The sequence below is a fragment of the Postia placenta genome, assembly GCF_002117355.1.
Source record: "Postia placenta MAD-698-R-SB12 unplaced genomic scaffold POSPLAscaffold_23, whole genome shotgun sequence".
Lineage (NCBI taxonomy): Eukaryota > Fungi > Basidiomycota > Agaricomycetes > Polyporales > Adustoporiaceae > Rhodonia > Rhodonia placenta.
The window spans coordinates 184,222-211,819 of NW_020169854.1; the positions used below are offsets into that span (position 1 = coordinate 184,222).

Here is a 27,598-nt window from a genome sequence, read left to right on the forward strand (position 1 = left end):
TGCATACGAATAGTCAATGGTGCTGCGGGTCGTAGAGGAAGTGTGCTAGCTCCCTTTAATGTGACCGACAGTGTGTTGTACTCCTCAATTGCCAGTCGCTTGATTGGCTCTACACTGGGGAGTTTTGAGTCATCGATTATGCGTTCTCCAGATATATGAACTGATCACAATTCTTCCCTGCGCAAATGGCTGCAGCGGCTGCAGAAATTAGAATACGAAAGCCGAAACCTCCGCGCGTCTCTATCAAGGAAGATGTGCTTGAGAACGGGACAGTCAGTACCATGCCCTGTGGCTGTACATTCTCTCCAGCTAACCGCGAGCCAAGCTTGTCGGTAACACTGGTGCCTAGACTCTGACCATAAATCATACGTCTTGCTCAAGCGGCGTGTACATCCAGAGCCAGACCCACCTCCGACGGTGATCCTTCGCTGTCACCGAAGCCACGGTAATCGCTCACAAAATGTTGGCTTGCATACGAGACGTGCACGCAACATAGCTTTGCACGTAGTCGAGCGCCGTCTGCCTGGGCCACGGAGATACAGGATAGTGGATAGGCTTGGATTACTGCTTGGATTATCTCGAGAGACGGCGGCGATGTGGGATACCCGCCGGAACTGGTCCGAGCAGCTATAGCTTGGTCGCGGACACGTGGCTGTGAGTTTAGGATATTCCAAATATGGCACTTTTCCTGAGAGCATGTTTGCCTTGCGGTCAACTCGCGGCCACCTTGCGGCTCTCACAATTGTCTCCAAGCTGATATGAACGCTCACAGTGCAGCTCACGCTCATAGTATCTTCATCGTCTTTATCCTGCTGTCAATACCATCTCTTCCATATTCTGGAAAGCTTTGCTCTACCAGTTCATACTCTAGCACCACAAGCCGCACCATGCGACTTGGCCCTCTGTTTCCAACATCACAGTCGTAGGGCAACATTCGTACTCGGGACGCGACTCAGATTAAAATGCTTCAATGCCAGCAGCAATGTTCCACCGAGAGGAAGGAATAGCTAGCATCGGGCTGCAGCCATCGGCGTGCGTGAGCGTCATGATGCGTTCGCACTTAAGTGTACTGGTCACTGGCAATAATGTGTCTCGGCAGTGCGTACTTTCCCAATGGAGACCTTGACAGATGGACGTGTTCTTCCTTTCTTGAGTAGCTCTATCGAAGTACTGTCGCTGACCCAGCCTACAACAGACTCGTGTTCAGATGAAATCACCAAGCACTATTGTGCAATTAGGTTCGCACATCCTTGTGGAGCCTCTCTATGAATGCATCCACTCTTTTGTGTGCTGAGTGCGGCATAGACTGACATGGGAGCCGTCGCTCACAGCTCACGCGCGCTTGCTTTTTGTTAAGGTCAGGTTCTCGTCAGGGAGATCACTTCCTTACCTTTTATGGAATGCTACCGCCGATACGCCTTTGCGTCCGTCTGGGCTTCCCTGTTACCCGCCTTGATAAGTTAACGGATCCCTGTCTCCCTGGTATCCGAGTCGATTGTTAATGCCCTGTGAGAGCGTTAGCGTTGCTCTACATAAGATGTTCACGTCCCGTCCCGCGAGGAACACCTTTAATTCTCTCCATGTCACCTATTCTCTATCTTCCTTCTCAAGTCATGACCTCTGAGCAGGCAGTGAGCAGAGTACAGGATCTCATCGACAATTATCGCCGCCGTAAGCCTTTGTTGTCTTTGTGAAGTACGATCTGGCTGACGAATGCCTGGAAGACACGGAGGTACCCTCGTCGACACTACCCACGGCGATGCGCCTGATAATTCGACAAGCTTTCGAGGAGTTGGCGCATTGGACTATGCGCATTGAAATATACCTCCCCCAGCTACCTATGTTCTTCCCCGACGATATTGTGCGCCAAATCATCATCATCGTAAGCAGTGCACACGCCAACTGATTCTTTGTTTGTCCATCCAGACCCCTCTTACACAGTTCCCAGGTCGTCCTCGTTCACGAACAACGAGACCTACTTGCGCATCCCTACCACACTCCGGACGCCGCTCAATATATCCTATCCAGGTCACAAATCTCTTTCATGACAACATACTTGATGCAGCTGCATCATAACCTGGCGAGAGCCCGCAATTGGTTGGCCTCGAAGGAAGCCGAGCACCACAAACATCGCGTCAATAGTGCCATTCTAAGGATGCACGAATCGTTGTGCACCTTCACGCATGAAGATTCCGTGACTTGCGGCGAATACTCGTCTGCGCAATGCTTTCATTGCCCAGCATCACTACGATCGTCGATTCCGTCTGTGGATGCCCTAATCCCCGACTGTAACTATTGTCGTCGACACGGACTCTCGCCCTCGGAGATGCACCGGGATTTCGGTGAGCTGGGCGCAGACCATCTAGGATTCCTCCTGCGGAACTTCTACCCCCTCAGCCTCTCCTGGAAAGATCTACCCCACTATCGCTCATGGCGAGGTCCGAACGCCCAGCGACAGTCCAATCGCAGTCATAGCAGTGGCTCTAGCTCTCCTCTCTGCCAGTTCCTCCGGACAGTCGATCACCTCATCCCTGTGTGCATTGGAGTGCCTCGTCATACCTTCAATGCTAGATGGCGGCGCGCTCCCAGCGATACCCCCAGCTCCTTGTCCGGCTCCGACACAGTCTTTGGGACCGGCAGCGATCGTAGTTCACAGAGGGCCAGACGACCATCACTCAGATTAGACACATCGTGCTCTCCGAACGCGTCAGCAAGCAGAAAACGCCATCGCGCCAACGATCCGAATCTACACCCTTGGTCCCCCGCTGCCACCTCAGCACCCGTTGCGAAGAGAGCGCGTCGCTTCTCTCCTAGCTTGATGAGGTCTGTCCCGCGCAGGACCATTCGGCGCACCGCGTTCTTCCCTCCTCCATTTTGTGCTATTGGCAGACCTCAGACTCCGCATCGAGATGACGCTGACATTGAGACGGACTCAGGCTTTGACGAGGGGTCTACAACCGGCATATCGCTATCATCTTGTATCTCATCGTCACCTTCCCTCTCGACAGCGTCTTCCATATCGTCGTCGTCTTCTGTAACGGCGTATGACAGTGATTCGGACGGGAGGTGCGCATACGTGCCTGACTTAGATATCAACGATGGCAAAAAGTACACAAGTGAATCCGTGATGGAGATCGACGACGGCGAACCACCTGCCGATGTGCAGAGGCCCAGGAGGTCGTCTTGGCTAGACGCTCTGTTGAGTTTATTCTCTTTGCGTCGTTGATGTCTGCGACACTGTGAGTGTTTGTAATGTTATCTCCGACTTGCATGGCACGGCGCTCACACGAGTACGCAGGCTATGATATTCGCGCGGCTCATCCGATCAACCTCGTCATGGACTTGAGGTTTGGCGCTGATACAGTGTCCGTTGACCTGTCGACAACGCGAAGAACGCATGACGCGGCCCTTGCTCGCTGATGGCCTTGTACAAAGATCTAGGCCTATCTGTGCGGGTCCGAGTTGTCTGGTTGTTCAGATGTACTCTCATGGCTGCTGAGTGTTAGATTTCGGCATTGCTGATTGACGTTGTGCTGATAATGCTCCGCAATACGTAGTCATCCCAGCTTCAATCGCGTCTCGCTCGACGCCCATGCGCTAGCACTCATAGAAAGTCTCTACTGCTCTATGTGTTATAGGAGATGAATGTGTGTGGCATGTGTATACGCGTAGTCACGTACCCTCATTATGCGGTTGCAAATTATGATCAGTATATACGCTGTATTCATGGTTCTCAACGATAATATCATGACTAGTTTCAAATAATATTTCTGCAAAAGACGTCTAGATGCGTAGATAGGATCGAGTAGTCCATGAGGCGCTGACCCGCGTCTCGGCTGCATACCGATTTGTACATCTATGTATAAGCAGAATTCATTGTCCATTCTTCTGTGATTGAAGGGACCGCGAGGAGCCCGGCGCTTTCGGCCATGCTCTAGACCGAATTTCGAAATGGTGAGTGCATTGCGCAATCTGGTTCGGAGGCGCGAGTTTGCTGATGAAAAGGCGGTAGCCAATGACGACATCTAGAGTGCGCTTCTGCCGGCGTTATCGTGCGGGACGTGTGGAACAGGTACATCTACGAGCTTCTGTTCGTCGTGATCTCCGGTTTAATTCCCAGCGTGAGCGTATTATACCGAGCAGTCGACGTCCTGCCCCCAGGTCTCGATTGTCGGCAAAGGCAGCGGACGGTACATCCTCCTCAGAGTATCATTGATCATGCTATCGGCCAACCTGAGCAACCTCTAGGCGAATTTTCTCAAGTTGGCCTGCTGGGAGTACGTCAACATTTTTTGCCACATGTGTACTGTTTGTACTGACCCATTAGAGGGCAGGTCGAGCTCACTATAGACATTGCATTGGTGACTTTCGTCAACGAGGTCGCGACTTTGTGATGCTCGCCGCGCACATAAAGTGCATGTTCACCCCCAATCGACAGAGCTCGTAACCGAGCCATCTCGTTGATGAGAGCTCGAGCAGTAATCGACCACAGGATCTAGCCCGTGGATCGTCAGTATACACAGTGCTTGAAAGTGTAGGAGGAAGTAGCTTACAGCAAATATCGGATCAACGAAAGCCAATTGAGCGAAATCGACGCCATCAAGGGCCGCAGACGCGGCTTTGGAAGCCACAACATCCTTACTCTCAGTAAGTCCATCCATGTGCTTGAAGTTCTTGTGCAGTTGGATTGTGGCAGCGCGACCAAGAGTATGACACAGCAAGAGCTGTAATGCAGCATCTCTGTCGATAGACATTTCCACCGGAAGCAGCGATCCAAGGAAACGGTCTATCACGCAGTCAAGCGCCACAAAGCTCGCAGCAAATTGCTCTTCATTTGTATCTGTCTCACATACGTGCATGAGATAGATGAGGAGTCGACAAACCACCAAAACGCACTATGTGACCACCGAGCGGCAAGTGTGGTGGCTCGCTCAAATAGCACAGCTGCTTTTGCCCGTAAGGCCACAGCGGAGGAACCCTCAAGAGGATTCTGCATAGCATCCGAGAGAAACGTCCCAACTGTACGTAGACCCCAGGACCCACTTAAGGCCCCATTCTGACAGCGCCCAAAATAGTATCAGCGGTCGATCATGCGGTGCGTGAGACACACATACAGTCTCGTATTCTTGCATAGCCAACGGCCACGGCGTATCTACCCGAGGCCCGTGAGAACCATCAAAACGCGACGTCGAGTGTCGGCCGGTGGCCCAGCATTTGTCGAGGATGTAGACGTGCCAGAATGCATGAATCCGTTCCCCCTCCTCTATTGGATCATTTGTTGGGGGCAAATCAAATTCCATACCGTGTACAGCGTCCAAGTGAACATTTGGAGACTCCAAGGAGCGCAGCTGATAGAGGCGACAGCTCAGTGCAAGGCTGGTCGCCGCATTGCGGTGGAATTGAGCATCCTGCAAACGCCCACTTGTGAAGTAGTAATGGGCCAGAAGAACCTCTGCTTGGATGGTATGAGTGACATTGTGCGCGGGCATGTGAGCAATGGAGCCGGTCAAGGCTTGTGTCGTGCGCGACAGGAACACGGGTTCATACACGAGGAGTGCGGGGGAAAGCGAGAAGCGAACACCCCATAGATATACCGCGTGTATCAGAGCGGACGATAGCAACCCTGGATGCCGTTGAGAACGCGGTATAGACATCTTCTGTAAGAAGCGGCCTTTATGGAGAAAGAAACCGACTTGATCTGCGTGTGAGAGAAAAGCATTGATCCTGTTCGTCGCCGTAAGCTGATACATCGCATTCGACCGCCCGTCCACTTACAACATCTGGGTAGCCGCTGGGGAAGGCTCTGATAAATTTGTCAGAGGAGAGGACAGGATGTTCGCTGCTTGCATGATGTAAGACGCCGAGAGGTTGTTGGGGGGTGTTAGGCTTCCGACCGCAGGACTGTCTGTCCTCGACGTGGCTAGTACTGTTATATTTTGTCAATACATGATCTACACGTAGTCGATTGCCCCTAATAGCGACAACGCACGCGACTGATTCCAAGCTGTACTTTCAGCTGAACTAGACGAACCTGCTGAAGGAGAAGTCTGTGGCGGCTCTAATTGTTGCAGCCGTGCTTCGAGCTGACTGATGTGGTCTTCGAGGGCTTGCTTGCGATTCGGTCGAGGGCCTTCCTCGAACTCGCATTCGCCTTGTCGTCCGGAACGCCGACATGGTCCACAAACTGGCCTGACACTATCGCATTTCTGGGGGAGCAAAGAAAGATGCTGGAGTGAGCTGGAAGCCACTCCAAAAAGAACGAGGAGTCAGCCATGCACGGACATATTTACGGCGTCGACAGACAAGGCAAGATGAATTACGGGGAGCTCTTCTGTGAGCTGAGGGGCCTGCGTCTGATTGAGTGGACAGCATGGAGTGAGAGTGGAGTGGGGTGTATTCTAACTCGAGCGTGATGCGGAGGTGAAGGTAATGGTTGCAGAACCTTCGCCTTATAACAAAGGTCGTCTGGGGCCACCGCAGTGCATCACGATTTCGTTTATTGCACGTCTCCGGATCCGAGCGAATATCCCCGCAGCAAGGTCAAGTTTGAGAGGTTGACATCTGACGAACGCCGAAGGAACAGCCAAGCTGTCGCTAGACAAAATGGCGGTAGTCGGAACGGACTTGTGAGGGGAATTCGCTCCCGCAGTTCATCTGCGCAGGAAACCGTCGATTTCGGAACAGGCTACATGTTGACCGTGTGCAATCTGAAGGATCATGGCCAGACTTATTGATTGCACAGCTTGTCTACGAAAACATGTCTCCTAGACCGATTCCTAAGTTGCTCCGATCTAGTCATTCAGTACAGAAATGTGGCGGGTCACAGAGATTGTCTGTCGCGTGGCAGTTAACTGCCAGATAGCTGGACTAGCAGAGCTAGAGTCTGTTGATGCCAAATACAGGTCGTAGTAGTAAACGACATAACCTTTGTTTGTGCATGTATGGCAAAAGCTTCTGACAGTCTATATATGGTATGTCATGTCGCAACCATTGTGGCTTTCGCCTTCCCTGTGCTGAAGAGACTGAACTCCGTTTAGTAGCTTCCCTCTGCGAGCTCGTGTAGACCCCCAATGCCTCAGCACATATTATAGCCTATAACGAGTTGCTCGTGCTCAGATGGCGCTGCGGACTCGCCTTTTGAACATGTGCTCTCGCAGCCGCATCAACGGACTACACAGAATGAGTCACTTTTGGGTGAAGCCGCAGCTGATTTGCCTGTCTATCTCGTTTATGTTGACGTATGTAGACTGCGATCAACCACTAACATGCTCTCACAAGATCGAACCTCGGTATCGGGTGCTGCGCATCCCCGGCTAACCGCAGTCATATCCTCGACGGATGAGATCGATTACACGGTGATCTGCACTCGATCGTGCCTTCGCTGGACAACGGAGTAGAGATAAAGTTAGCGGAGATGAGCCCCATATTTTTAGACATTAAGGTGCATTTCTCGGTTCATCGCCGACTACGGTCGAAATTTGAGTGTCTTCTGAATTCCTTGGATCGTAACACGGGCCCTTGTTGGCACAGTCCTACTAATGATGACGATTGCAGACGGGAAATGCTTCATAAGAATTAGACTTTGCATAGGACTGAACATGACGCAATCTTGCTCTGCCACTGATGGGAATCGACGCTGCGCTTTATCATCGTTCCAAGGCCGGTGCAATACTGCCATACACCATCATGATTTAGGAGCTGGGAATTGTCGCATACTCTGTATCAGATTCGGAGCCGAACGCCCGGCATAGAGGGCGGGCATGTGAGCCCAGGTAGTATTGACTGCGCATTGCGCATGTTGCTTCGTGTGGGACAGGTGAGAAAGGAAACCCGGATGATTAGACAGAAAGATCGGTGTTGGAAACTGGCCGAGGTATATCAGTAACAAGAGACTCGACGGTTAAGTGATCCAGTAAGCTACATTGATCTTATTGCATACTCTGGACTAGTGGCAAAACCCTTGAGATGTGAACACTACACCCCCACCCCCACCAGTAGCACAAATACCGATCAGAGTCCCTTCGTGGAATCGTGGCCTTACAATACTGCGACCAGAGGACAGGATGGACGGGGCAGGGTCGATCCACAAATTGTTGCATTGATTCGCGCTAGTATATTCTACATGCTATATGCATTGTTATGAGGCACGGCGACCAGCTTCCAGGTAACTTACTTGTAATAGCACATGTCAGAGCACATGGTGATAGCGTACTCTACAATTTACCAAACTCGCGAGCAGCCCCAGTACGAGAAAGCGTCATAGCAAACGGGCGGCAGTGGCATGGCCGGCATCCCACCACCTGATACAATGTCCACAGATCCTACAAGCGCCTGCAAGGTGCGCAGTATGTCCTTCTGTTCTTCGGACAGGCGGAGCTTGTGCGGGAGCTCGAGGATTAGGTGCTGCAGCGGGATCCCATAGTACGCACGGTCCGCCGCAAGCTTCTCGACCGCGGGCGGTAAAACTGTGCCAAGCATCAGGAGTCGGAGTGTTGACAATGCAGGTGCGGGCTGGAGGAGGGCGCCAGAGAGACCGAGGGCGGGAGTGCTCGATATATGCAGAGACTCAATCAGCGATCTGACTCCCTGGAGCACTGTGTCAAACAAGACAAGCTCCGTTAAAGCGGGCATGCTCGAAAGTGTCTGGCGTAACACGGTCAGTCTTGCCAAGGACGGGCAGGGCACCAGGCCATCCAGCCACCATAACTCTGTGCATCTAGCGAGCGGAAGCGCGGCCATGAGCGACGATAGCCACTCTGCGTCTAGCAGACTCGGGTGGCCGCTGTCGACGTCGAATTTCATACGCACCGCCGAGGCCGCTCCAGCTGCTGTCACGGTCAAACGAGACCGCGTGCCCTCCACGCAGAGCTTGGTGGCGGCCTCGAGCGCAGCTATGCGGGGCAGGTTGTGAAAGAAAGAGCCTGCGGGAACGCGCATGTGATCCAGCTGGATTGCCATGTTTGCGGGAAGAATGAGCTGTGAGAGGATGGCTGAAACGAAGTCAGGGGCGATGTGCACCATGGCGAGGTCGCGCATGTGGTCGAGGGTAACTTTCGGGCCGTTTGTGTCCACGCTCGCCATCGACGTGCTGAGATTAACGAGGATGAGCTGAGTGAGCCTGGGTGCACTTGAGAAGAAGCTCAGAAGGCCGGCGATAGACCCCATGCTTTGGTGTGATATGTTGAGATGCGTAAGGTTCGGGAAAGCATTGGCTGGGCGGATGGGGCATTGGTGCAACGAGAGGAATTTAAGGCGAGGGAGCTCCCCGCGACACAAAGTGATGGGCCTCGGCTGATGGGTGGAGGACGCAGAGGCATTGGAGTGAAGGAGTAAAACTTCTAGATTCGGCGCAGGGAAGTCCATCAGCCCACCAATTTTATCGTCGAAATTGACGGAAGCATAAATCGCCTGAAGACGGCCGCTGTGCATCTGCATCACTCCCTGGCAAAAGTCTGCTGATGGGGTGGCTCTGACGACGATGGACAGCGGCACAGCTTTGGACCGCTGCGAAAATGTCGCAGAGACGTTGCGGGGGGCGCGGCTGCTAATGCTGTGCCACAGCCGTGGGGTAGACAGAGCAGTTTGTCGCCAGTGCCGGCAGACGTGCGTCACCGGTAGGAGATCTTCGGTTCGCGTAAAAGACGCAAACGGAGCATAGCGATCCGAGACATAGCAGGGCTGTGGGATAAATTGGAAGATGTACGAAAGGAGCTCGGGCGGGAGGCGGTTGGGGAGCCGATGTGTATTGATTGTGGACCGCACGACGGTGCGGATGGACGTGAGGACGTCATCAAGCGATTGCAGCTGAGGAACACTCAGCCACGATACACAACGCCCGGCGGAACGGACCCACCAGGGACATGCTAATCAGTGAGTTAGCTAGTTCTTGGGCTAAAATCGGAGCTCGAGTCGCACGTACCTTGCTTCAGGCGCTTCTGCAATGACTTCAGCCAGCAGGGCCTCGGCTAGCTGGGTCGAGGTAGATCGGAGGGCGTTAGGAAAAGACCCGCAACATAACCAAGGCATAGCTAGGGCTGGACGAGGCGTAAGCGTGTTGGCCGGCTGTTCCAGACAGCTTATAGGGAAAACTGACAGGGGAGAACAGTATCCAATCGCTCAAGCGGGCTCTGGGTTGAAGCGCTCCTCTCAAACGGCGCATGCGCCTATCACCTGCCTGTGCTAAGCATACATGATGACCATGTCACAAGACCGCTACGAGCTGTCTGCGGAGCAGCGAGCACCGAATAGGAGCGTGAGCATGACCAGTGCTGAGAACGGTATGTCATCAATCTTCGCAGGCCGGGGTTGCTCACATGCCCTCCTGCCTGTCGCATTGGGGAATGACCTCGCCAAGCGATGCGAAACAGTAAGCGGTTCTGTTGAGTGTCCTTGGTTTAATCGCATCTGGGCAGCAAAAGCATTAAAGACAGCCTCAAGTTAAGTCTGTCTTAAAAGAGGACGCAGGGCCAACGTGGTAGAGGGAGAGATGAGATCAGGGTCCAGGCGCTTAGTCCCTGTGAGCGGAACCAATCCGTTCGCGTCTATGACGCGCTCACATGATCGTGCCGTCGCGGTTGACGCCTCAACGGTCTTTTAAGCTATGCATCATCACTGAGCTACAACTGCAAGAGCAAATGTGGGAAGAGTAGCATGCTTGACAAGGCATTTAAGTTGACGATAGTGTACACAAATATCGACCCTGATCCCACCTGAATATGGAAACTTCTAGTCCTCGTCCTCTATTGATTTAGATGTCTATCTACTAGTCCGTTACATAAATGCGCTTGAGGTACGATGTTGACGAGCATGGTAGACGAGATCGTCTCGCTCTTGCGGCTCGGCGTGACTATCATTGCAGCTCCGCTCCGCATGTTGCACAGATACGTTTGCAAGAACCATGCTCACTTCGCTGCTGGCGGGCATTGCCCGTCCGGGGGTTTGAAAAAGCTACCGTGACATGCTGTGACGTGCTTGAGCAAATCTATGCCTCCTCGCACCATTCGTTTCCTCGAGCTGCAAATAATCACAGGTGTGTAGAAAACCTCAGCGGATCGATTGACGCGCAATCATAAAGAAAACGCAGCGTATCATGGACCCGAGGCTTGTGAATGCGGTCATGAGCAACTCCTTACCATCTATAGTACTCCTCCATCGCACTCAAAACCACTTCCAGCTGGCCGACGCAGCTGATAACTCCTGATCAGTGCTTATGATTGCATAGCCACAGCCAGCGGCGTACGGAGTATCAAAAGCTCTTTATAGACGTTATATATTGACATTATATATCATTTCAACATTCCATCTGTTGTGTCATTTCCATTCCAAATTCCCCAGCGCACTGAGAATGTTCATGCCGAATCCCTCCATGCTCCTCTTAGCGAAGATCTCACATTACGCCAGCGGTTTCTCCGTGGTGTGTACAGCAGGATCAATCGGCGGCGCTGCACTTCCCACCCCAGTTGAGGCGTCTGTATGTACTAGCGGAAGCATCAGCATCGTATCCAAATCCGCGAAGCAAGACACTCACCTTGCACAGAAGCACCTGACTGCTTTAGCGTATCGGCAATGCGACGAGCCTCTTCGTGGATGTCGAGCACCTGCTTCGACGTCGTGGTGTAGAAGCTGAAAACCTTCTGACCGAGCGGGGACTGGATCGCCTTGGCATAGTACTGCACATCCTAGTCAGCACGTATCCACACGTAGCATGGAAAGTGGAAACGTACGTCACTTGCCTGCTTGGAGTAGCCCTTCTGCTCATCAATCGTACGCGCCTGCTGCGTCGCGTTTGCAATCGTCTCCTGCACCTTGCTCGAGATCGTCTTGTCAGGGCCGAGAGCCTTCTGGCCTGTGGACCATATTTGAGCTCGATCTCCCCGAGATATTATCAGGATAACACACCTAGGGTTGTATCAAGCGATTGGATGTAGTTGAGGAAGCGCGTAGAGATGCCGTGCTTGTTGTCGAGCTCGATCGCGCGCTGGAGGACATTGTCAGAGAGAGAGTAGCCTCTGGCAAGGTATTCGGCTGCAACTGCGATGCATCAATCAGATAACCACGAGCGAGAAGATAGCGGTCGCGATACTCACTCGCAGCCCTCGGCTTGTCGCTCTGTTCAATGTGGCCATCGTGGTGCGCATTCTGAGGTTCGTCTGGGTGTTCCCTCTCGCTCGTCACTGTGAGGCTGACGCCGTCGAGGTTGCCCCCGTTGAGCATCAGCGCGGTCTTGGCAGCCGAAGGCTTCTCGAAATGAACAGTAGCGGATTGTGCGGAGGGAGAGTAGTCTAGCTTTTCGATCTTGCCGCAAAATCTGCCACATCGTAAGCCATCCTGCGCGAACGTGAGCATCAAGTTTCCGCTCACGAGAAGAACTCGCTCAAGTGCTCCTCCGTCGTCGACGGGGAGATGCCAGATACCTGTGCGGTCCGCATGAGATGGTGCGGGTGATTTGAGGGTGTGTGTGCTGCATACCTGCACTGTGTAGATCGACATGATGGTTTGCGGGTGAGATGATGCGCAGAGGCCATTTGGGCCGCGATGCAAAGTCTTGGGCGACGCCACCAGCGATGACGCGATGACGCAATGTCCATCATGTGATAATCTGCTTGGTGATGGGAAAGCGCCACGCCGCCAATCATTTGACTTGTTGGCTCGAACTAGAAGCTCGAGCTCATAATGAGAGTATACATCAGGAAAAATGCACAAACCTACATAGGTCTAGGTAGCCTCTGTAGGACCGCGAGGCACAGAGTCTTCCTACCAATTATATAGCACTTTGTAGTAATCCAGAATCTCGTGTCGACCTATATAGTCCCGGAGTGCGCGAGGACGGGAGTAACTGTAGTCCCGTAGTGCGCGAGGATGGTAGCATTGGAGGCTGTGGTAGGGGCCGACCCCCTCCACCATACCCCAAATATAGTCATATTGATCGCATGAGGAAATGCTCAAATGCATAGCTCTAGGTTTGAAATTCCACTGATAACAATCTCAATTGCAAGCTTTTGGAGACTAAAAGTACAATATGTGCTCCGCATACAAAGACTACAAGGTAGCGCTACTCTATGCGGTTCACAAAATGCGCAGGCTGCGGCGTGTGGTTCCCTCCGCCGCGGCGCACAGTTCTCCCTAGGTACAAGGCAAATATGAGCAAAATGTAATGTGCGACTGCGACGAAATTTGCACTTACTGGTACCTCGCACCAAGCACGCACCCCACTGCACAGTGACATAGATACTCTAAGTGGTGGCCAATTGAATACAGCAATCCACGACTTACCTCCTGACACTGGTGTTCCGAGTCTGTAGCATGTCGCCTGATGGTGGTGGACTTGGGGAAAGGAACAAGGAGGCATCCGAGCCGTAGGAAGCCCTTTATTGCCCGCGCTGTCGACCACATGCCTGTATTCTCGATTATTGGCTAAATTACATATCCACAAACCATGCACATGCTATTGGAGCTTCCTCCTGTATGATACCATCGATTGGAATACTCGATAAGAAGACTATGGCTACAGGACCTACTGATGACTATGTAGAGAGTTATTTCTCGTGAGTACTATGTAGAAAAGGGTGTTCCTGAGACAAAATCACACTTCGCAGGTGCAGTACCATAACGAGTAATGCGATCAATGGGTACATGTGTATTCATGCGCGTAGGAATGCGATTGCTACTGATGCCTATGGAGGTCTACATAGGGCGCGTGATCTACCAAGAACGACATAGATCAGGTATTTCTACGAGCTGAGAATGCCATTTGCAGATGTATAGTGTGCTTCGTGAACCCAGTCTCGGTATCCTACACTTTTCTGCCAACACGAAGGATGGGTGACAGCGAACAGCCATTCACACTCTCGGTCTCCGATGCTGAACTCGAGGCACTGCAGAGAAAGCTTGAGCTTGCGCGGCTGCCGGATGAGGTCGACGGGGCTGGCTGGGACTACGGCGTACCCCTGGCAGACGTGAAGCGCCTTCTCGCTCGCTGGCAAAATGGTTTCGACTGGCGCGCGGCGGAAGCTACGGTCAACAAACTACCGCAATTTACCAGACAGGTTGAAGTGGAAGGCTTCGGAGAGCTCAACATTCATTATGTACATCAAAAGAGCACGGTGAAGAATGCCATCCCTCTGCTCTTCGTCCACGGATGTAACGTATCAGTTCGGTTCCGGCTCTGTTGTCTCTAGTGACGTGTATACTTCTTAGGGCCGGGGCACTTCCTCGAGGTTGAGAAACTCTTGCCTTTGCTCACGGCCGCCTCGCCGGACCACCCTAGTTTTCACGTCGTTGCACTCAGCCTTCCGTGCTTTGGATTCTCGGATGCACCAGCCAAACCTGGCTTCAATGGCGCGAAGTATGTAGAAACCTGCAACAACTTGATGCTCGCTCTGGGCTACAACGAGTACGGTACGTAATATGGACAAGAGACACGCTCTTCCGCGAAGTCTCACGACCATGTGTAGTGGTACAAGGAGGCGACTGGGGCTCCTTCGTAAGGCTGCCAGAGATACGATCATCGCGGAATGTGCTCAGTCTATTTATACATCCAGATTGCCCGTAGGCTTGCATCCACGTATGGAAACCAAAGTGTGAAGGCATTCCACACAAATTTTCCCAAGTAGGTCCCCTTGTTGGCCTCGTCGCCTGGTCCCTCACGCGATTACAGCGTCCAGGTGCCCCCTTCGCTGTGGAAGAACCCCCAGCAGTTCTTCGCGCACGCTGTCACGCCGTATACCGCCGCTGAGCGTGCTGGCATCGAGCGCACGCAGTGGTTCCTCACGAAGGGCTGCGGGTACTCCCATGAGCAGAAGACGCAGCCGCAGACGCTCGGGTACGCACTCGCGGACTCACCGGTCGCGTTGCTGGCATGGATATACGAGAAGCTCGTGCAGTGGACTGACGGGTACCCCTGGGAGGACGACGAAGGTGCGACATTGCACGCATTCCTGACATCTGGTGGGCTAACACGCGTGCGGAAGTGCTGACGTGGATCTCCGTCTACTGGTTTTCCAAGCCTGGTCCCGCCGCCTCTGTGCGGATCTATTATGAGACCGTCGTTAGTAACGAGCACCCCAAAATCCCTACGAGCACGATCCCTTGCGGACTGTCCTTCTTCCCTAAAGAGATAATAGTTCCGCCGAAGACGTGAGTGTCTTCGTTCGACTCGAGTGGACGCCCCTGACGCATGTGGACCTATAGGTGGGCTCGCACGATAGGCAACGTCGTATTTGAGTCGGAGCATCAGAGCGGAGGGCACTTCGCCGCTCATGAGAAGCCTGAGGAACTTGCGGCTGATGTTCGTGCGATGTTTGGCAAGGGCGGGCCCGCGTTTGGGGTAGTAAGCGGCAGGGTAGGATATGACTGACTTTTTTTGCACATGCGGCACGACAACTGTTTCATATTGAACCCATAGCAGTGCGCACAAGGGAGATATTCCTGCCCTTGTACGTATCCTTATAGGTAGCGGTATCTGTATTCTATGAGTGTAAGTGCAACTTCCAAACGGAGGTATCGGTGCGCTTTGTCGAATTTCACTGGGGGCAATCCAAGATGTCCGCTCTCCGAATATCATTTGGGTATCCAACGAAGTGTAGGAAATAAAAGTCAAATACTTGACTTCCGAATATCAAAAGAAAGCCATAAATAAACGCTGTATATTCGGAGCCCCGGATATGGCAGCGAATATATTACATAATTGTCACTCGATTATAGACTATAATATCCGTCGAATGTTCTGCACCAAAACATTGTACCGATAAATACAGTAACTGAGGAATAATTGCGGACCAAATACATTGTAAGTTATTACTAATACTCAGAGCACGGATATCCTTCAAATATTGGCTGAAACAGATCAATCACTCGGTATATGCCATTTCTGGTTGGCAGATCGGCATGGAATATGGTTTTCATGCCTTACACCATCCGAAGCTTCAATTGTTGATTACATATCTGGGGAATATTCGTGCTGTAGGTGCTGACAATTTTTCACAATGTAACCGGTCCATGAATATTCCCTGTTTATCATATTTATTAGTACAATGTGTTGATGCAGAATATTCAACGAATATTGTGGCTCATATTCGAGGAACGATTATGTAATATATTTGCTGCCATATCCGGAGCTCCGAATATCCGGCACTTATTTATGACTTTCTTGCGATGTTCGGGAGTCAGGTATTCAATTTTTATTTCCTACACTTCGTTGGATTTCTGGGCAATGTTTGGAGAGCGGAAATTTTGGGTTGCCCCCAGTGTTTGATGATCGTCGTCGATATACGGCGGGCTGCTTAACCGGATAATTAGCTCAGGCCTGTGCGAGAGGTCAAATGAACCAATGTAAGAACGTAGACTAACCTATGAAATAGCCCTACTATCTGACGGTAAAGTAGTCACTACCGATCATTCCAGTCAAGGGTCTGTCACTACCACTGGCCTTTAATATGTGTTTTACTCTACTTTTGTCTCGACGCGGTACTTCACCAGAATTTCCTCCAGAAACAGCACGTTGAGGCTGATGAGGGAGTCGGTGACTACAAACGTGTCCTGGCGTTGGTCCTCGTATTAGTCGTGGATATCCCACATGAAATTTACCGCTTGATTAGCGCTATTGGCTATTTAGCCTGGCCCATTTTACCGTACCTTGATGCAGACCGCCAGCGTTCTAGGGCGGCTCAACGCTTCACTCTGAGTTATAGTACTAGTACTGCTGTTACTGTCTTGAATCGCTGCTGATCGTCACGCTGTTGAAGTGGTTGAGGTAAGCTATCATGTTATATGTCCAACGTCATGCATGAGAATACGCCCTATCGTGTAGCTAAACGTGCCGTCCACTATGGAGCCTACAAGCGTTTGTCCAATCAACGAGATCCCTCCGGAACTATTGGCACGCATATTTTGGCTGTGTATGTCGCCCTTCGAAGGTCACAAAGTCTTCGTATGGCCATTCTGGTGGACAGGCTGCTCGCGGGTCAGGAAGACGCAAGAACTGGTGCCACTCGCGCACGTATGCAAGCTGTGGCGCGATCTTGCATTGCAGACACCTCTGTTATGGAGTTCCATCGACGGCACTGGTGGTCTTTCAGGGCCCGCCTTCTCGGACCTATCGATCACCGCGGGTGCTCCACTGAGGATACTCACCGCTGGTATGATGGTCCTCGAGAGAGCTGCCAGCGTCCCTCTCAACATTTTTGCCATGCAATGTCTTCACCCTTCCGTGCAATCCATATGTCAGAATGACAGCGCTCGCATCCGGGAGTTGCATCTGACTTGCATAGACGAGAAAACCGAGACCATCAGGCGCCTGTCTGACTTTCCTGCTGCATCCCTGGAATATGCGACATTCCATCCCACCGTGTTCACAGTCAGCTTAAGGAGATCTCGCCATTCACACAATCCCAACACAATCCTGCTATGGCGCGGTCAAGCACCCCGGCTTCGGATCCTGACCTGGCAAATCTGCATCTGTCTCCCGAGTAATCAGTTCCTCTCCCTTACGCATCTCTGCATCTCTCCCATCCCCGACCGTACACCCCGATGGGGACTGCCAGATCTATTGAAATTACTATATAAATGCCCAGCATTGCAAGAGCTAGTCCTTACCCGCTTGACAGCTCCTATCCCAGAAGCTGAGGATCCTCCACGTGTCGCCTTGGCAGCCTTGCGCACACTCGTCGTTGGATGGATTTGTCCTGCATTAGCGACTTGGCTGATCGACCATATCATTGCTATGGATGATGCAACAGTGCATATCCATATGCCCACCTGCCCGTTCTTACATATACCCGCTCGCATGCCGGCGTCCCGAGTTGATCTTGCGCACATATTCCTATCCACAGACGAGGAGGACCGCAATATTGTTGTCACCGCTACTGGCAAGTCCTCAGGCGGTATTCGTGTTGACTTTGTTGAATGGTTGCCAGATGCTTTTACAGAGTCATGCGATATTTGCTTCGATTGGCTGGCCTCCTTGTGGATGACGTGGCAGCTGGACCACGTCCAAGAGCTTTGGTTGAGCGAGTGCGTAAATCCAGATCGACTGGGAGGCTATCCGGTGATTTTGGGCGCACTTCCGTCCGTCACAACGATTTTCTTGTGCGAGAGCACATACCACAATACTTACGTCAACCAGTACCTCTATGCCTTCGCGGAGGCGTTATCATATACTGGAGATGGTGCATCGGTCTTCTGTCCCCATCTAAAAACCCTACACCTATACCTTGTTACCGAAACAATAAATGTCGAGGCTCTGGCCAAAATCAGGCATGCAAGACAAGGACTCGGATGCCCAATCCAATCGGTCGTTGTGGAGTACATAATAGACATGCCCTGGGGGCCGGGCAAATTCTCCGGCGAGGACGAGCTGCCACGCACGGAGAATGGTTATGAATGGATAGAGTACCGTCTTCGAAAGGATCCTCCTCAAACGCCTCAAATGCCTCAAACGCCTTGGCTAGATCCTTGATCGGGTAAGCAGATGGATGTGTTCTATTGGTGTCGTCGCTAAAGTTCCAGATGGCCCAGGGGTTTCGCTGCACCTTTGTCGCTTCACCAAATAGGAGCGTTCCGCCCGAATTCTTAACACAAAGTTGTCGAACATACCGCCTCGAACCAGCTACTGAATCATGGACCTTATCACGCAACATTTCACATTGGAGTTAGAAGCCGTCGTGACATCTGTAAAATGCCTCTATAGGCTCCCAGTTCCCTATACCATTTGACGATCGATCGCTCGTTGGGTCATTTCCCTTCCTCCGTTCTCCCAATCATCCCAGCAATGGCCCATGTACACGGTATCTAGACCGCCGCGAGGCGCGTACGAGTCGCCTTCACGAGGAGGATTCCCTTCACTAGACCGCGACTGCGGCAACACCCACGTCCACCGCAGGACTCCTTCGTGCTTAAATCCAAGCCTCTGTGCCAACCGTTTGGACGCTGTATTATCGGGATGGACCGTCCAATGCACCCGCCTCAGCCCAAGTCCGGGCGGAGACGCGGTCGGCAGCTGCAGACAGTACTCCAACAGAATCCCAACGGCGTTGGACGCAACGTGCGTTCGCTGGAAGTCGGGCAGGATCACGACATATCCGATCTCTGCCATGAGTTGGGCTACGGAGGCGCGTAGGAGCGCGATGACGCCTGCCACGCTGCCGCCTAGCTCCGGCCGGGTTTCGTCGCGGCGTGTCTTGTCGATGATGGCGAACATGATGAACTCGGGGTTGGAACGGTAATACTTCTCGATGTAGGAGAGGAACTCGGCGAGGGTGGCGGGCATGGTGATGGGGAAGTAGCGGAAGATCTCCGTGAGATGCGGCTCGATGCCCTCCCAGTAGGCCCCGGCGTGGATGGCAGGGATGAACGGCGTCAAGCGAACGCGCTCGCTTTCCAGACTACCGAGATGGAGGGGGAACGCGAAGTTGACATCATACGGATCGGGCCCGTACATCTCGGATTCCGGAAGAATTGGGAGATTGGGTCCGGCGGGAGGTGTGTAGTTGTTTACGAATGACATGGTATCGTCGCAGGGGTGAAGAGCCTTTAGACGCGATGTTTCTCTCTTGCTATAGTGCATTGATCGCGGGGTATTTATGTGCGCGATCATGAATGACCGAGTCACCGGGCCCATTACACAGAATGGCAAATTTCATGCGGCTATGTTAGCCTAGGCCGAGGACTAACGGAGATGCAAGATATGCGTTTACATCGACCGCGATCGGCTCTTTGTTAGCAAATTCTGGCGCGCACTACATGATAATTTACTTGATTGGCGACATTGTCTGTTCAGTGCGTACGTAGTCAGCCACTTAGTTCTAGGTGAATGTGCACAACGTAGTCAGAACGACAGGTGATACGATGTATGTTTTCGGCGAATGTCAGTCAGCTCGCATCAAAGTTTCGGTTCATGCCATTCTCCGGTGGAATACATCTTCGGATCAAGCGCGCTTCATGTGGGTCAGATAGACACATCTAACCAGGTGAACGCGGAAAGCACGCGCTTGGCTCTTACCGCCAAGGGATGGCGACTAACACAAGTACGAAATGGTGTGCAATACACAGAAGACAGACGTCAGAGGCTCGACGCGATATCATCATCCAGAAATGTAGATTCGTCAAAATGCAACCCCTAGTGGCACCTGCCTCACTGTCATGTCGCGACTGACCATCAGGCAGGTGTTCTTCTCGATGAGCTCCCAATCTTCATCTCTGTATGTAATTGGCTCGCTGGCCACGATGATATGGGCACCATGCCCGCTCCCCTCCTTGTTGACGTCCTCTGTGCCGTCGACCGCCTTATCCGGGTGCCCAGGATACTTCCTATTGAGCGTAGGACCAGCTCTGGTGGAAAAATAGAGCGAGGGTGGATGCTCCGTTGGGTGGTTACGGAACCGAGTGGCGAAGAGCTGCGTGCCATCGGTCACAGCACAGTTCAAACTAGATGCCGCAACCTCCCCACCCGTCCGTCCGATAACGTTCCGTTGAATCGACAGCACCTTCATGATGGTTTGTTCCATTGCGGCCTTCACGTCCTCGAGCGGTTGTGAGGTAGACCAGGCGGCATCGCCCCTGCTTTGCTCGAGGTACGTGAAGAACAACGCCGCAAGATGCTCCGAATCCGTCGTGCCTTTCACCAGCTTCAGCGCCTGGTCTGAGATGGTCATCAATACGTCCCGCTGAATCTCGCTGAAATGCGCGACGGAGCCGTTGTGCATGAACAGCCAGCGGCCGAACTGAAACGGGTGGCAGTTGTATTCCGTGATCGCGGTGTCGCCGCTCGCGGCGCGGATATGCGCAAAGACGGCGGTGGTGGCGGTGTTGGCGCAGATCGACTGGTAGATGGGGTCGGACATGGGCTGGCGCAGGACTTTGTACAGCGCCGCGTGCGGTCCGTCGCACTCGCCGTATTCGGCGCGGGCGGTCGAATACCTGCATGCGTTCCCCTTCCCTTAGTGTGAACCGCAGCCTGTAAGCCGTGATTGACATACCACCCGACACCAAGGCCGTCCATGTTGTAGGGGCTGTTACGGGAGCCGATCTCGGCCCTCGTCAGTTTCTTGGTCGAGTCGGGCTCAAAGTGCGAGAGATACGGCAGATAGCGGTCGTGCACCTGCTTCGACAGCGAGTGCTGGGGGACGATGAGGACATCTTCGAGCAGACAGGGCTCTGAATCCGATAGGTAGGCAAACCAGCGACACATTTTTGTCAAGGGGCTACGCAGGCGGTAAGTTTATAACGGCGCGGCGGTCAAGTTTGACGACGTCATCCTGTCAGAGCGGCCTCCATTTTTGATTGAAGCCGGTCTGCTCAGGAGGAGTGTGTATCCACAATCAACAGTCAACTGCATGCTGCGGCCTGTCAGACGTTGGGGTAAGCTTGAGGTCCATTGCATATCCACTTTGATTTGAGGAGTCGAGCGGTGAGACCTTTGTTTCAGGGGCTCAGGGCATGTCCTTAGCACAGCATATTTCCGCAACATTGCTTTACATTATCAAAGACCGAGAGTAAAAGCAAAGAGCTCGTCAAGTCGACGCAACAGTCACCAGGCGAAGGTGCAAAGTCTCAAAACAGGGAAGGTTATCGGCGCCTAACGCTCTTCCTAACTCGGCAAGTCCCGATCACCCAAAATCTCCACCATCCTCCTCCATCCACACGACACAGGGCGGCATTCGTCAAGGTGAGTATCTTATTGCTGTCTTTATGCTGGTATGGTAGGCTATTGGACGTATGGATGCTGTTCGGACGGCCACAGCGGGAGCAAATGGGGTGCAAAGGCTGGATGGAGTGGTAGTTTGGCGGATGACGCCCAGGCTTGGAAGATTCGCCTCTGCGATTTGTGTTTCGCAAGGAGTGCGCAGGTCTGGTCTCAGTAGTGTATTTCCGCATTGGCGGGTGGACTGTGGTCCGATTTGCGTACAGAGTGCAGGGGTCGTTCAACATTCTCGGCTTGCGAACTCTGGCCTTCCGGACATACGCTGACGGACTGTATCTGACAGACAAGTCAGCATCAATGGCCCCTACGAAGACCACAAAGACCCGCAAGGAGCCCGCCAAGGGTACGTTCCCCGCCTCTCCATCAGGCGGATTAGGCTCACTCTCTCGCAGCATCGGCGAAGGAGGCCAAGGCCAAGGCCGCGAGGAAGGCCGCACTTGCCGGCACGAACTCGCACATCGCGCGCAAAGTGCGCTACTCCGTCTCGTTCCGCCGCCCCAAGACCCTCCGCCTCGCCCGTGACCCCAAGTACCCGCGCAAGTCTATTCCCCATGTACCGCGGATGGACCAGTTCCGGACGATTGTCTCGTGAGTGTTGACCTGGCTTGTCGCTAGTTTGCATTTTGACCAGACTGTTCAGACCATTGAACACGGAATCGGCAATGAAGAAGATCGAGGAGAACAACACCCTCGTTTTCATTGTTGACCTCCGGGCGAACAAGCGTCAAATCAAGGACGCGGTGAAGAAGCTGTACGACGTTCAGGCGGCAAAGATCAACACTCTGATCCGGTGGGTGCGACCATTAAAGATGATGTGCATACAAGTCTGACGTTTTTGCTGCAGCCCCGACGGCAAGAAAAAGGCATATGTGCGCTTGACTCCGGACCACGACGCGCTGGATGTCGCAAACAAGGTTCGCCGAACCCATATCTTACTTCTTCTGATACGTGAATGACGTTCGTTGGATAGATTGGCTTCATCTAGTCGTGCGGATTGGATTATAGGACACCGTCATCTGCCCGCGCCTTCTTTTCACGCGCCCTACAGCGCTCCTGCCACTTCGCACCGCATCCTGTCGATCCGCTCATGTCATGTATGCGTTCTCCATGCCTATTGCAAAGCAAGCCATGCTTTCTCGCTCTGAATGAACGTCTGTTTCGAGTGGAATGTAGCCGAGACCTGAAATAAGACCGCGAAACCGCCGAGAAATTGAATATGTCATGCCGCAACGTGATGGACAGTTACCACTGAGATGATCTGTCTCGTCCGCATGGAACTTCGCACGGCCTTGCATTGTGGCTGTGGTTACCAGCGAAAAAGAAGGGAAATGCAACGTCTTGCAACGTAAGGCATGTCGCTCTTGCAGTGCATTTGTCTGTATATCTGGCAAGCACTCGACGGATTGTTGTTGTTCGATATTGCATTCTGTTGTAGCGAGTGATCACGACGGGAGGAAAAGTATTTATTCGTGCCTGAACGCGGGGACAACGCGCACGCGACGCAAAATAAGAACAAAGACTAGCGACATCAGCGGTGCCATAACTTATTCCTGCCCCTCTCCCCGTCGGCTCGTCCCCCGCCTCGACGCCTCTGCCCACCATAGCAGCCTCCACGCTCGTTCTCTCTGGCGGACACCAACTAGCCGTGTCGCGCCGTCCCCGCTTTGCAGCATAGCAACCGTCCCCTCTTGCCTCCGTAACTAAGCGCAATACTCATGTTTTCGGCCCACCGCCGCCTCCTTCTGTGTTCTGTCTTCTTGCTTTCTCTCGTCCTGCAGTTCTCCCTCGTCCATGCCACGCACTCCTCATCCACGTCCTCTCACGCCCGCCGCTCGCTGCTACGCAAGATCCAGAACAGGATCTCACACGCTGACCAGCGCAGAGATGATGGTGACCCCCTCGGTGGTCTGCTCGGTGAGTATGCTCGCTTCTCCTCACGCTTATATGCCCGTCGTGGGGGATCAGAGTTTCAGACGTGGCGGTGCACAGGGTGCCACAGCTCGCGCTGTGCGGGGTGGCATGCCAGTTGCGCGCTCAATGTCGCTGCGTCGACAAACTCAACCATCCCAGAATGTCACAGAATCCTCAGGCTAACCTGCATGTCGTTGCTGCGACTGCGTTCTGCTGCGGCCGTCCTTCACAGTGTCGCAGACTACTGCGGATATCCCTTCACTTAGCGCAGCAGTGTTGCGCAGTGGCATAGGGTCCAGGCGTAACCCGCATTTTCCGCGTGGTCGGAAGCATGGTTGGCCAGTGTCTAGTCTCTGTGTTCTCAGAGCGAATCCACACGTCTGTTGGGGTGGAGATGTCACGGGCGCTTAGAATCGGCTAGTGCGTGAAGTGACTTACTGACACAACATGTTCTTCTCGCAGGTGGTGTACTCGATGGGGTGGGCGGGGCAGTGAACGGCTTGGGAGATGGCCTATCGACCATTGGTCATCAGATCGGTCATCAGCTGCCGGGCACGACAGCAGCGGTCCCGGCCACCTCTACCTCCATCTCGTCTTCGAGTTCACCCACAAGCTCAAGCGCGAGTTCGTCGAGCGTGGCCTCTTCCTCGTCCTCTTCAGTCGCGTCTTCGTCTTCAGCATCCTCATCCTCTGCGCCGGCATCGTCTTCGGCGTCATCGTCCCCGGCGTCAGCGTCGTCTTCGGTGTCGTCTACTATCGCGTTGTCGTCTGCTTCGTCTACTGCTGTGTCCTCCGCAGCTAGCTCGGCGGGTGCGAGCTCTATAGCCTCTTCCACGGGTAGCTCCGCCAGCACGACCGCGAGCGTTTCCTCGACTGCTTCAGCTTCGTCGGGCAGCGCATCGTCGGCGGCGACGCCTACCCCGAGCGATTCGAGTAGCGCCAGCGCAGCCTCACCCGCGAGCGCGTCGTCTAGCGGTGCTTGTGTCGACATCCTTGGCATTGAGATCGGCTGTGAGAGCTCAACGCCTAGTGCCCCTGCCTCGACTCCGACCGGCTCGAGCAGTGCGAGTGTATCGTCTTCGGGCACGGATTCCGGCAGCGCTAGTGCGACCACATCAGCCTCGGGCTCCAGCAGCTCACCTTCGTCCTCGGGTTCCAACAGCTCACCTTCGTCGACGGACTCAGCCACTGCGAGTGCAGCCTCGGGCACGGATTCTGCCAGTGCCAGTGCGACATCTGCCACCGGTTCTGGTAGTTCCAGCGCCACGTCTGCTACGGATTCCAGCAGCGCAACGTCCTCGGCCTCGGCCTCCAGCAGCGCCAGCGCGACCAGCAGTGACTGCTTGCTCGGTCTTCTGTGCTTACCCTCGTCCACGGATTCTAGTAGCAGCGTTAGTGCTACATCGGGATCCAGCAGCGCCAGCGCGACGTCAGGCAGTGCGTCTTCCTCAGGCGCCAGCGTGAGCGCGAGCGCGAGTGGTACCGATACTATCTCGAGCGCCAGCACGACTCTGTCGGGGTCGGGCAGTGTGAGCGCGTCGGTCTCCGCTAGCGGCTCTGCCAGTGCAAGCCCTACCCTGAGTGCCAGTGGTTCGGGGAGCGCAAATGCCTCATCGACGGGTACAAGCAGCGCGAGCGCTACGTCCGCGCCGTCCGGCTCGTCCAGCATCAGCGCGTTGTCGTCTTCTGGCTCTAGCAGTGCGACTTCGTCGAGCTCTGGCTTCTGTCTCTTCGGTGTTATAGGCAGCGGGTGTTCATCTAGCACCTCTGCCTCTAGTGCCACATCGGCTTCTGCGTCCGCGACTGGTTCAGCGAATGGGACCTCGACTGCATCGGGGAATGGGACAGTGAGCAGCAGTGCGAGCTTGACGTCGTCCGGGGCCAGTTCGAGCGCGACGTCTGCCAGTGGGAATGGGACGAGTACGATTACCTCGTCGGGCATTGTAAATGGGACGACAAGCGCCCCTATTACGCAGCCTACGAACGGGACTACAAGTATTTCCAGCAACTCGTCTAGCACCACTACTATTACCTCCGCGCCGTCATCGTCAACTTCGTGAGTATCTCCTGCAGAAGTTTAGTCTTGTTCGGCCTGCTCACATATCTAATGTTCATCTCTGGCAGCCTGAACGCGACTTCTAGTGGCCTGTCGTCTACTGCAAGGTTTGCATATCCGGTTTCGAGCCGATACACACGCTGATGTTCTGTTACAGTCTCAATGCAACGTCGTCTGCGTCAGCCAGCGCAAATGCCAGCAGCTCGGTCATCATCAGCTTCCCGTCTTCGGCCTCGAGCTCTAGCTCGTTCTCGTTCTCCTCGCTGTCGACTATCACGTCCTCTTCGGCGTCGTTCTCGAAGTTCACAGCTACTCCTTCCTTCGAGTCGCAGTTCTCCTATGTGACGGAGAGCACGCTCATCCTCGCGTCCCCCACGTCGACGTTTTCGTCGTCGTCGGTTTCATCGCAGACTAACCCTGACCAACCCACGAGCACGTTCTCCTTCGCCAGCCAGAGCGTCTCCGCGACTGCCAGCCCGACAGCTGCGCCTCTCCCGACCTGGTTGCCCACCACCATCGTTCCACCCACCCAACTGGATATAGCTGAGATCCCGAACAATTACACGGCTGTCAACATCCTGTTCCAGAACACGTTGAACTGGGCGCTAGTAGCGAACAACACGGAGTCGTCTGGTCAGATCTTTGAATGGATGCCGACACTCGTTGCCTCGTCGCTCGGTATCTCCAGTGAGTATGTTGCGTATTTTAGTACTCCAGGTTCTGATATTGTGAAATTGTTTCGTAGCCTTGGATGTTATGCAGTATGCGTTGCAGGTGTACCAGCCGGATACGTACACAGGGCCCGACGATGCGTCGCAGCTCCTGACCCTCTGGGTTGCGTACGTTCCAACAAATCAAGTGAGCAGCCTGGCCCAGCAGTTGAAGGACAAGAACTCGCAGTTCTACACCGGGTTCAACCCACCTTACAGCACCCTGGCTGCCCAAGTTGACGCCGCATTCTCTGTGAACTCTGGCTCCGCCCCTCCTGCTGGTGGTTCAGGTGGAGGCGGCTCATCCAACAACGGTGGTTCGTCGGGTTCGTCGGCCTCCAAGACCCGCGAAGACGCCATCATCGGCGTCGTCACTTCTCTGGGTGCGATCACGTTGATCATTCTCGCGTTCCTCGTCGCGCGTGCTGTCAAGCAGCGCCGCGCGCTAGCACACCAGCGTCTGGCAGAGCCTATTGATCCCGGCTACGACGGTGCGCGGCCCGACGGTCAGGAGTTCGATCGCGACAGCTTGGGCGGGCAGCGCCGGCGTAGCTTCTACTACGCCGCGGACTCCTTGCGCGGCTTCTCGGAGATGTCCAACGCTGCTGCAGCTACCTATGAATCGAGCGCGGGCCCCGACGGTGGAATGAGGGAGCGGAGGACTGTCGCGCCGGGGATGATCTCTACGCCTGTCTTGAGAGACAATACCATGAACTGGTAATCGAGAACTTTCAGAGGACCCCAATTTTTTGTCTTTCGTCTTCGGTAGAGGTTTGTGCTTGGTGGCTACTCCCGAGGACGACTATATACCAGTGCTCTAAAACGATATCGATCTGGTTTTCCGTGTGCTTGGGTTTCCCGGTGTGTTGTTTGAATGGTGTCGTGTGTGTACAGGGTGAATCGCAGCGTGTCCGGGTATCTGTCGTTTGCTTTTCTATTGTTCGCGCTGCTTACCGTACTTCACGTGCACTGCTTTAGACTGGCTCGCCTATTTATTTGATTGGACTTGCGCAGAACCTTTTCTCCTTCGTACTGCGGTGTCCGCTAATTAGTATTACTTTCCACGCGCAGGCAGCTCATGTACATAATATTTTTGAAGTTATCTTACCGGTCACGTCAATTCATCGAGTTGTTCTGCGTGGTGTATATAGCATGGAATACGAGAGATATGAGAGTATAGAAGTATGAAAGCTACAGTTCCACTGTTCAACTTAGTTGGAGTGG

The 27,598-nt window shown here is 53.6% G+C and overlaps 11 protein-coding genes across 11 annotated transcripts; 5 read left to right on the forward strand and 6 right to left on the reverse strand.

Annotated features, from left to right (window-relative positions):
• Positions 1-1,580: 1,580 nt before the first annotated feature.
• On the forward strand, positions 1,581-1,906 carry POSPLADRAFT_1062601 (hypothetical protein; the record flags this gene model as incomplete). Its single annotated transcript, XM_024481535.1, has 2 exons — positions 1,581-1,671; positions 1,725-1,906. The coding sequence occupies 2 exons, from the start codon at positions 1,581-1,583 to the stop codon at positions 1,904-1,906; spliced, it is 273 nt and encodes a 90-aa protein (XP_024333234.1).
• Positions 1,907-2,553: 647 nt separating this feature from the next.
• Positions 2,554-6,174, reverse strand: POSPLADRAFT_1159767 (hypothetical protein; the record flags this gene model as incomplete). The annotated part of the gene is made up of 12 exons (XM_024487451.1): positions 2,554-2,879; positions 2,994-3,084; positions 3,150-3,229; positions 3,376-3,447; positions 3,681-3,770; positions 3,826-3,856; positions 4,346-4,495; positions 4,554-4,840; positions 4,897-5,056; positions 5,115-5,741; positions 5,776-5,926; positions 6,032-6,174. The coding sequence occupies 12 exons, from the start codon at positions 6,172-6,174 to the stop codon at positions 2,554-2,556; spliced, it is 2,208 nt and encodes a 735-aa protein (XP_024333235.1).
• A 1,930-nt stretch (positions 6,175-8,104) lies between these two features.
• POSPLADRAFT_1041956 (hypothetical protein) lies at positions 8,105-9,207 on the reverse strand. Its single transcript, XM_024478006.1, has one exon. The coding sequence runs from the start codon at positions 9,163-9,165 to the stop codon at positions 8,221-8,223; it is 945 nt and encodes a 314-aa protein (XP_024333236.1). The 5' UTR covers positions 9,166-9,207; the 3' UTR covers positions 8,105-8,220.
• A 2,030-nt stretch (positions 9,208-11,237) lies between these two features.
• POSPLADRAFT_1175176 (hypothetical protein) lies at positions 11,238-12,506 on the reverse strand. The gene is made up of 7 exons (XM_024488331.1): positions 12,469-12,506; positions 12,361-12,413; positions 12,087-12,307; positions 11,899-12,030; positions 11,724-11,845; positions 11,528-11,669; positions 11,238-11,477 (listed from the first exon to the last, which is right to left on the reverse strand). Exons 1-7 carry the CDS (start codon positions 12,487-12,489, stop codon positions 11,392-11,394), a joined length of 777 nt encoding a protein of 258 aa, XP_024333237.1. The 5' UTR covers positions 12,490-12,506; the 3' UTR covers positions 11,238-11,391.
• A 1,311-nt stretch (positions 12,507-13,817) lies between these two features.
• POSPLADRAFT_1159917 (hypothetical protein) lies at positions 13,818-15,355 on the forward strand (the record flags this gene model as incomplete). Its single annotated transcript, XM_024487477.1, has 7 exons — positions 13,818-14,139; positions 14,197-14,397; positions 14,454-14,482; positions 14,541-14,608; positions 14,657-14,916; positions 14,970-15,135; positions 15,190-15,355. The coding sequence occupies 7 exons, from the start codon at positions 13,818-13,820 to the stop codon at positions 15,353-15,355; spliced, it is 1,212 nt and encodes a 403-aa protein (XP_024333238.1).
• A 1,470-nt stretch (positions 15,356-16,825) lies between these two features.
• Positions 16,826-18,454, forward strand: POSPLADRAFT_1062605 (hypothetical protein; the record flags this gene model as incomplete). Its single annotated transcript, XM_024481536.1, has 1 exon — positions 16,826-18,454. The coding sequence occupies one exon, from the start codon at positions 16,826-16,828 to the stop codon at positions 18,452-18,454; it is 1,629 nt and encodes a 542-aa protein (XP_024333239.1).
• Positions 18,317-19,538, reverse strand: POSPLADRAFT_1041959 (hypothetical protein). The gene is made up of 2 exons (XM_024478007.1): positions 18,514-19,538; positions 18,317-18,458 (listed from the first exon to the last, which is right to left on the reverse strand). The coding sequence occupies exon 1, from the start codon at positions 19,499-19,501 to the stop codon at positions 18,698-18,700; it is 804 nt and encodes a 267-aa protein (XP_024333240.1). The 5' UTR covers positions 19,502-19,538; the 3' UTR covers positions 18,317-18,458; positions 18,514-18,697.
• Positions 19,539-20,099: 561 nt separating this feature from the next.
• On the reverse strand, positions 20,100-21,184 carry POSPLADRAFT_1186617 (hypothetical protein; the record flags this gene model as incomplete). The annotated part of the gene is made up of 2 exons (XM_024489232.1): positions 20,100-20,913; positions 20,973-21,184. 2 exons carry the CDS (start codon positions 21,182-21,184, stop codon positions 20,100-20,102), a joined length of 1,026 nt encoding a protein of 341 aa, XP_024333241.1.
• A 434-nt stretch (positions 21,185-21,618) lies between these two features.
• On the forward strand, positions 21,619-22,861 carry POSPLADRAFT_1186618 (hypothetical protein). Its single transcript, XM_024489233.1, has 6 exons — positions 21,619-21,661; positions 21,981-22,040; positions 22,090-22,285; positions 22,338-22,487; positions 22,542-22,611; positions 22,668-22,861. The coding sequence occupies exons 2-6, from the start codon at positions 21,995-21,997 to the stop codon at positions 22,680-22,682; spliced, it is 477 nt and encodes a 158-aa protein (XP_024333242.1). The 5' UTR covers positions 21,619-21,661; positions 21,981-21,994; the 3' UTR covers positions 22,683-22,861.
• Positions 22,862-24,149: 1,288 nt separating this feature from the next.
• On the reverse strand, positions 24,150-25,584 carry POSPLADRAFT_1071930 (hypothetical protein; the record flags this gene model as incomplete). The annotated part of the gene is made up of 1 exon (XM_024482472.1): positions 24,150-25,584. Exon 1 carries the CDS (start codon positions 25,548-25,550, stop codon positions 24,150-24,152), a length of 1,401 nt encoding a protein of 466 aa, XP_024333243.1. The 5' UTR covers positions 25,551-25,584.
• A 223-nt stretch (positions 25,585-25,807) lies between these two features.
• POSPLADRAFT_1175189 (hypothetical protein) lies at positions 25,808-27,494 on the forward strand (the record flags this gene model as incomplete). The annotated part of the gene is made up of 3 exons (XM_024488332.1): positions 25,808-26,062; positions 26,213-26,351; positions 26,410-27,494. The coding sequence occupies 3 exons, from the start codon at positions 25,808-25,810 to the stop codon at positions 27,093-27,095; spliced, it is 1,080 nt and encodes a 359-aa protein (XP_024333244.1). The 3' UTR covers positions 27,096-27,494.
• Between the last annotated feature and the right edge of the window lie 104 nt (positions 27,495-27,598).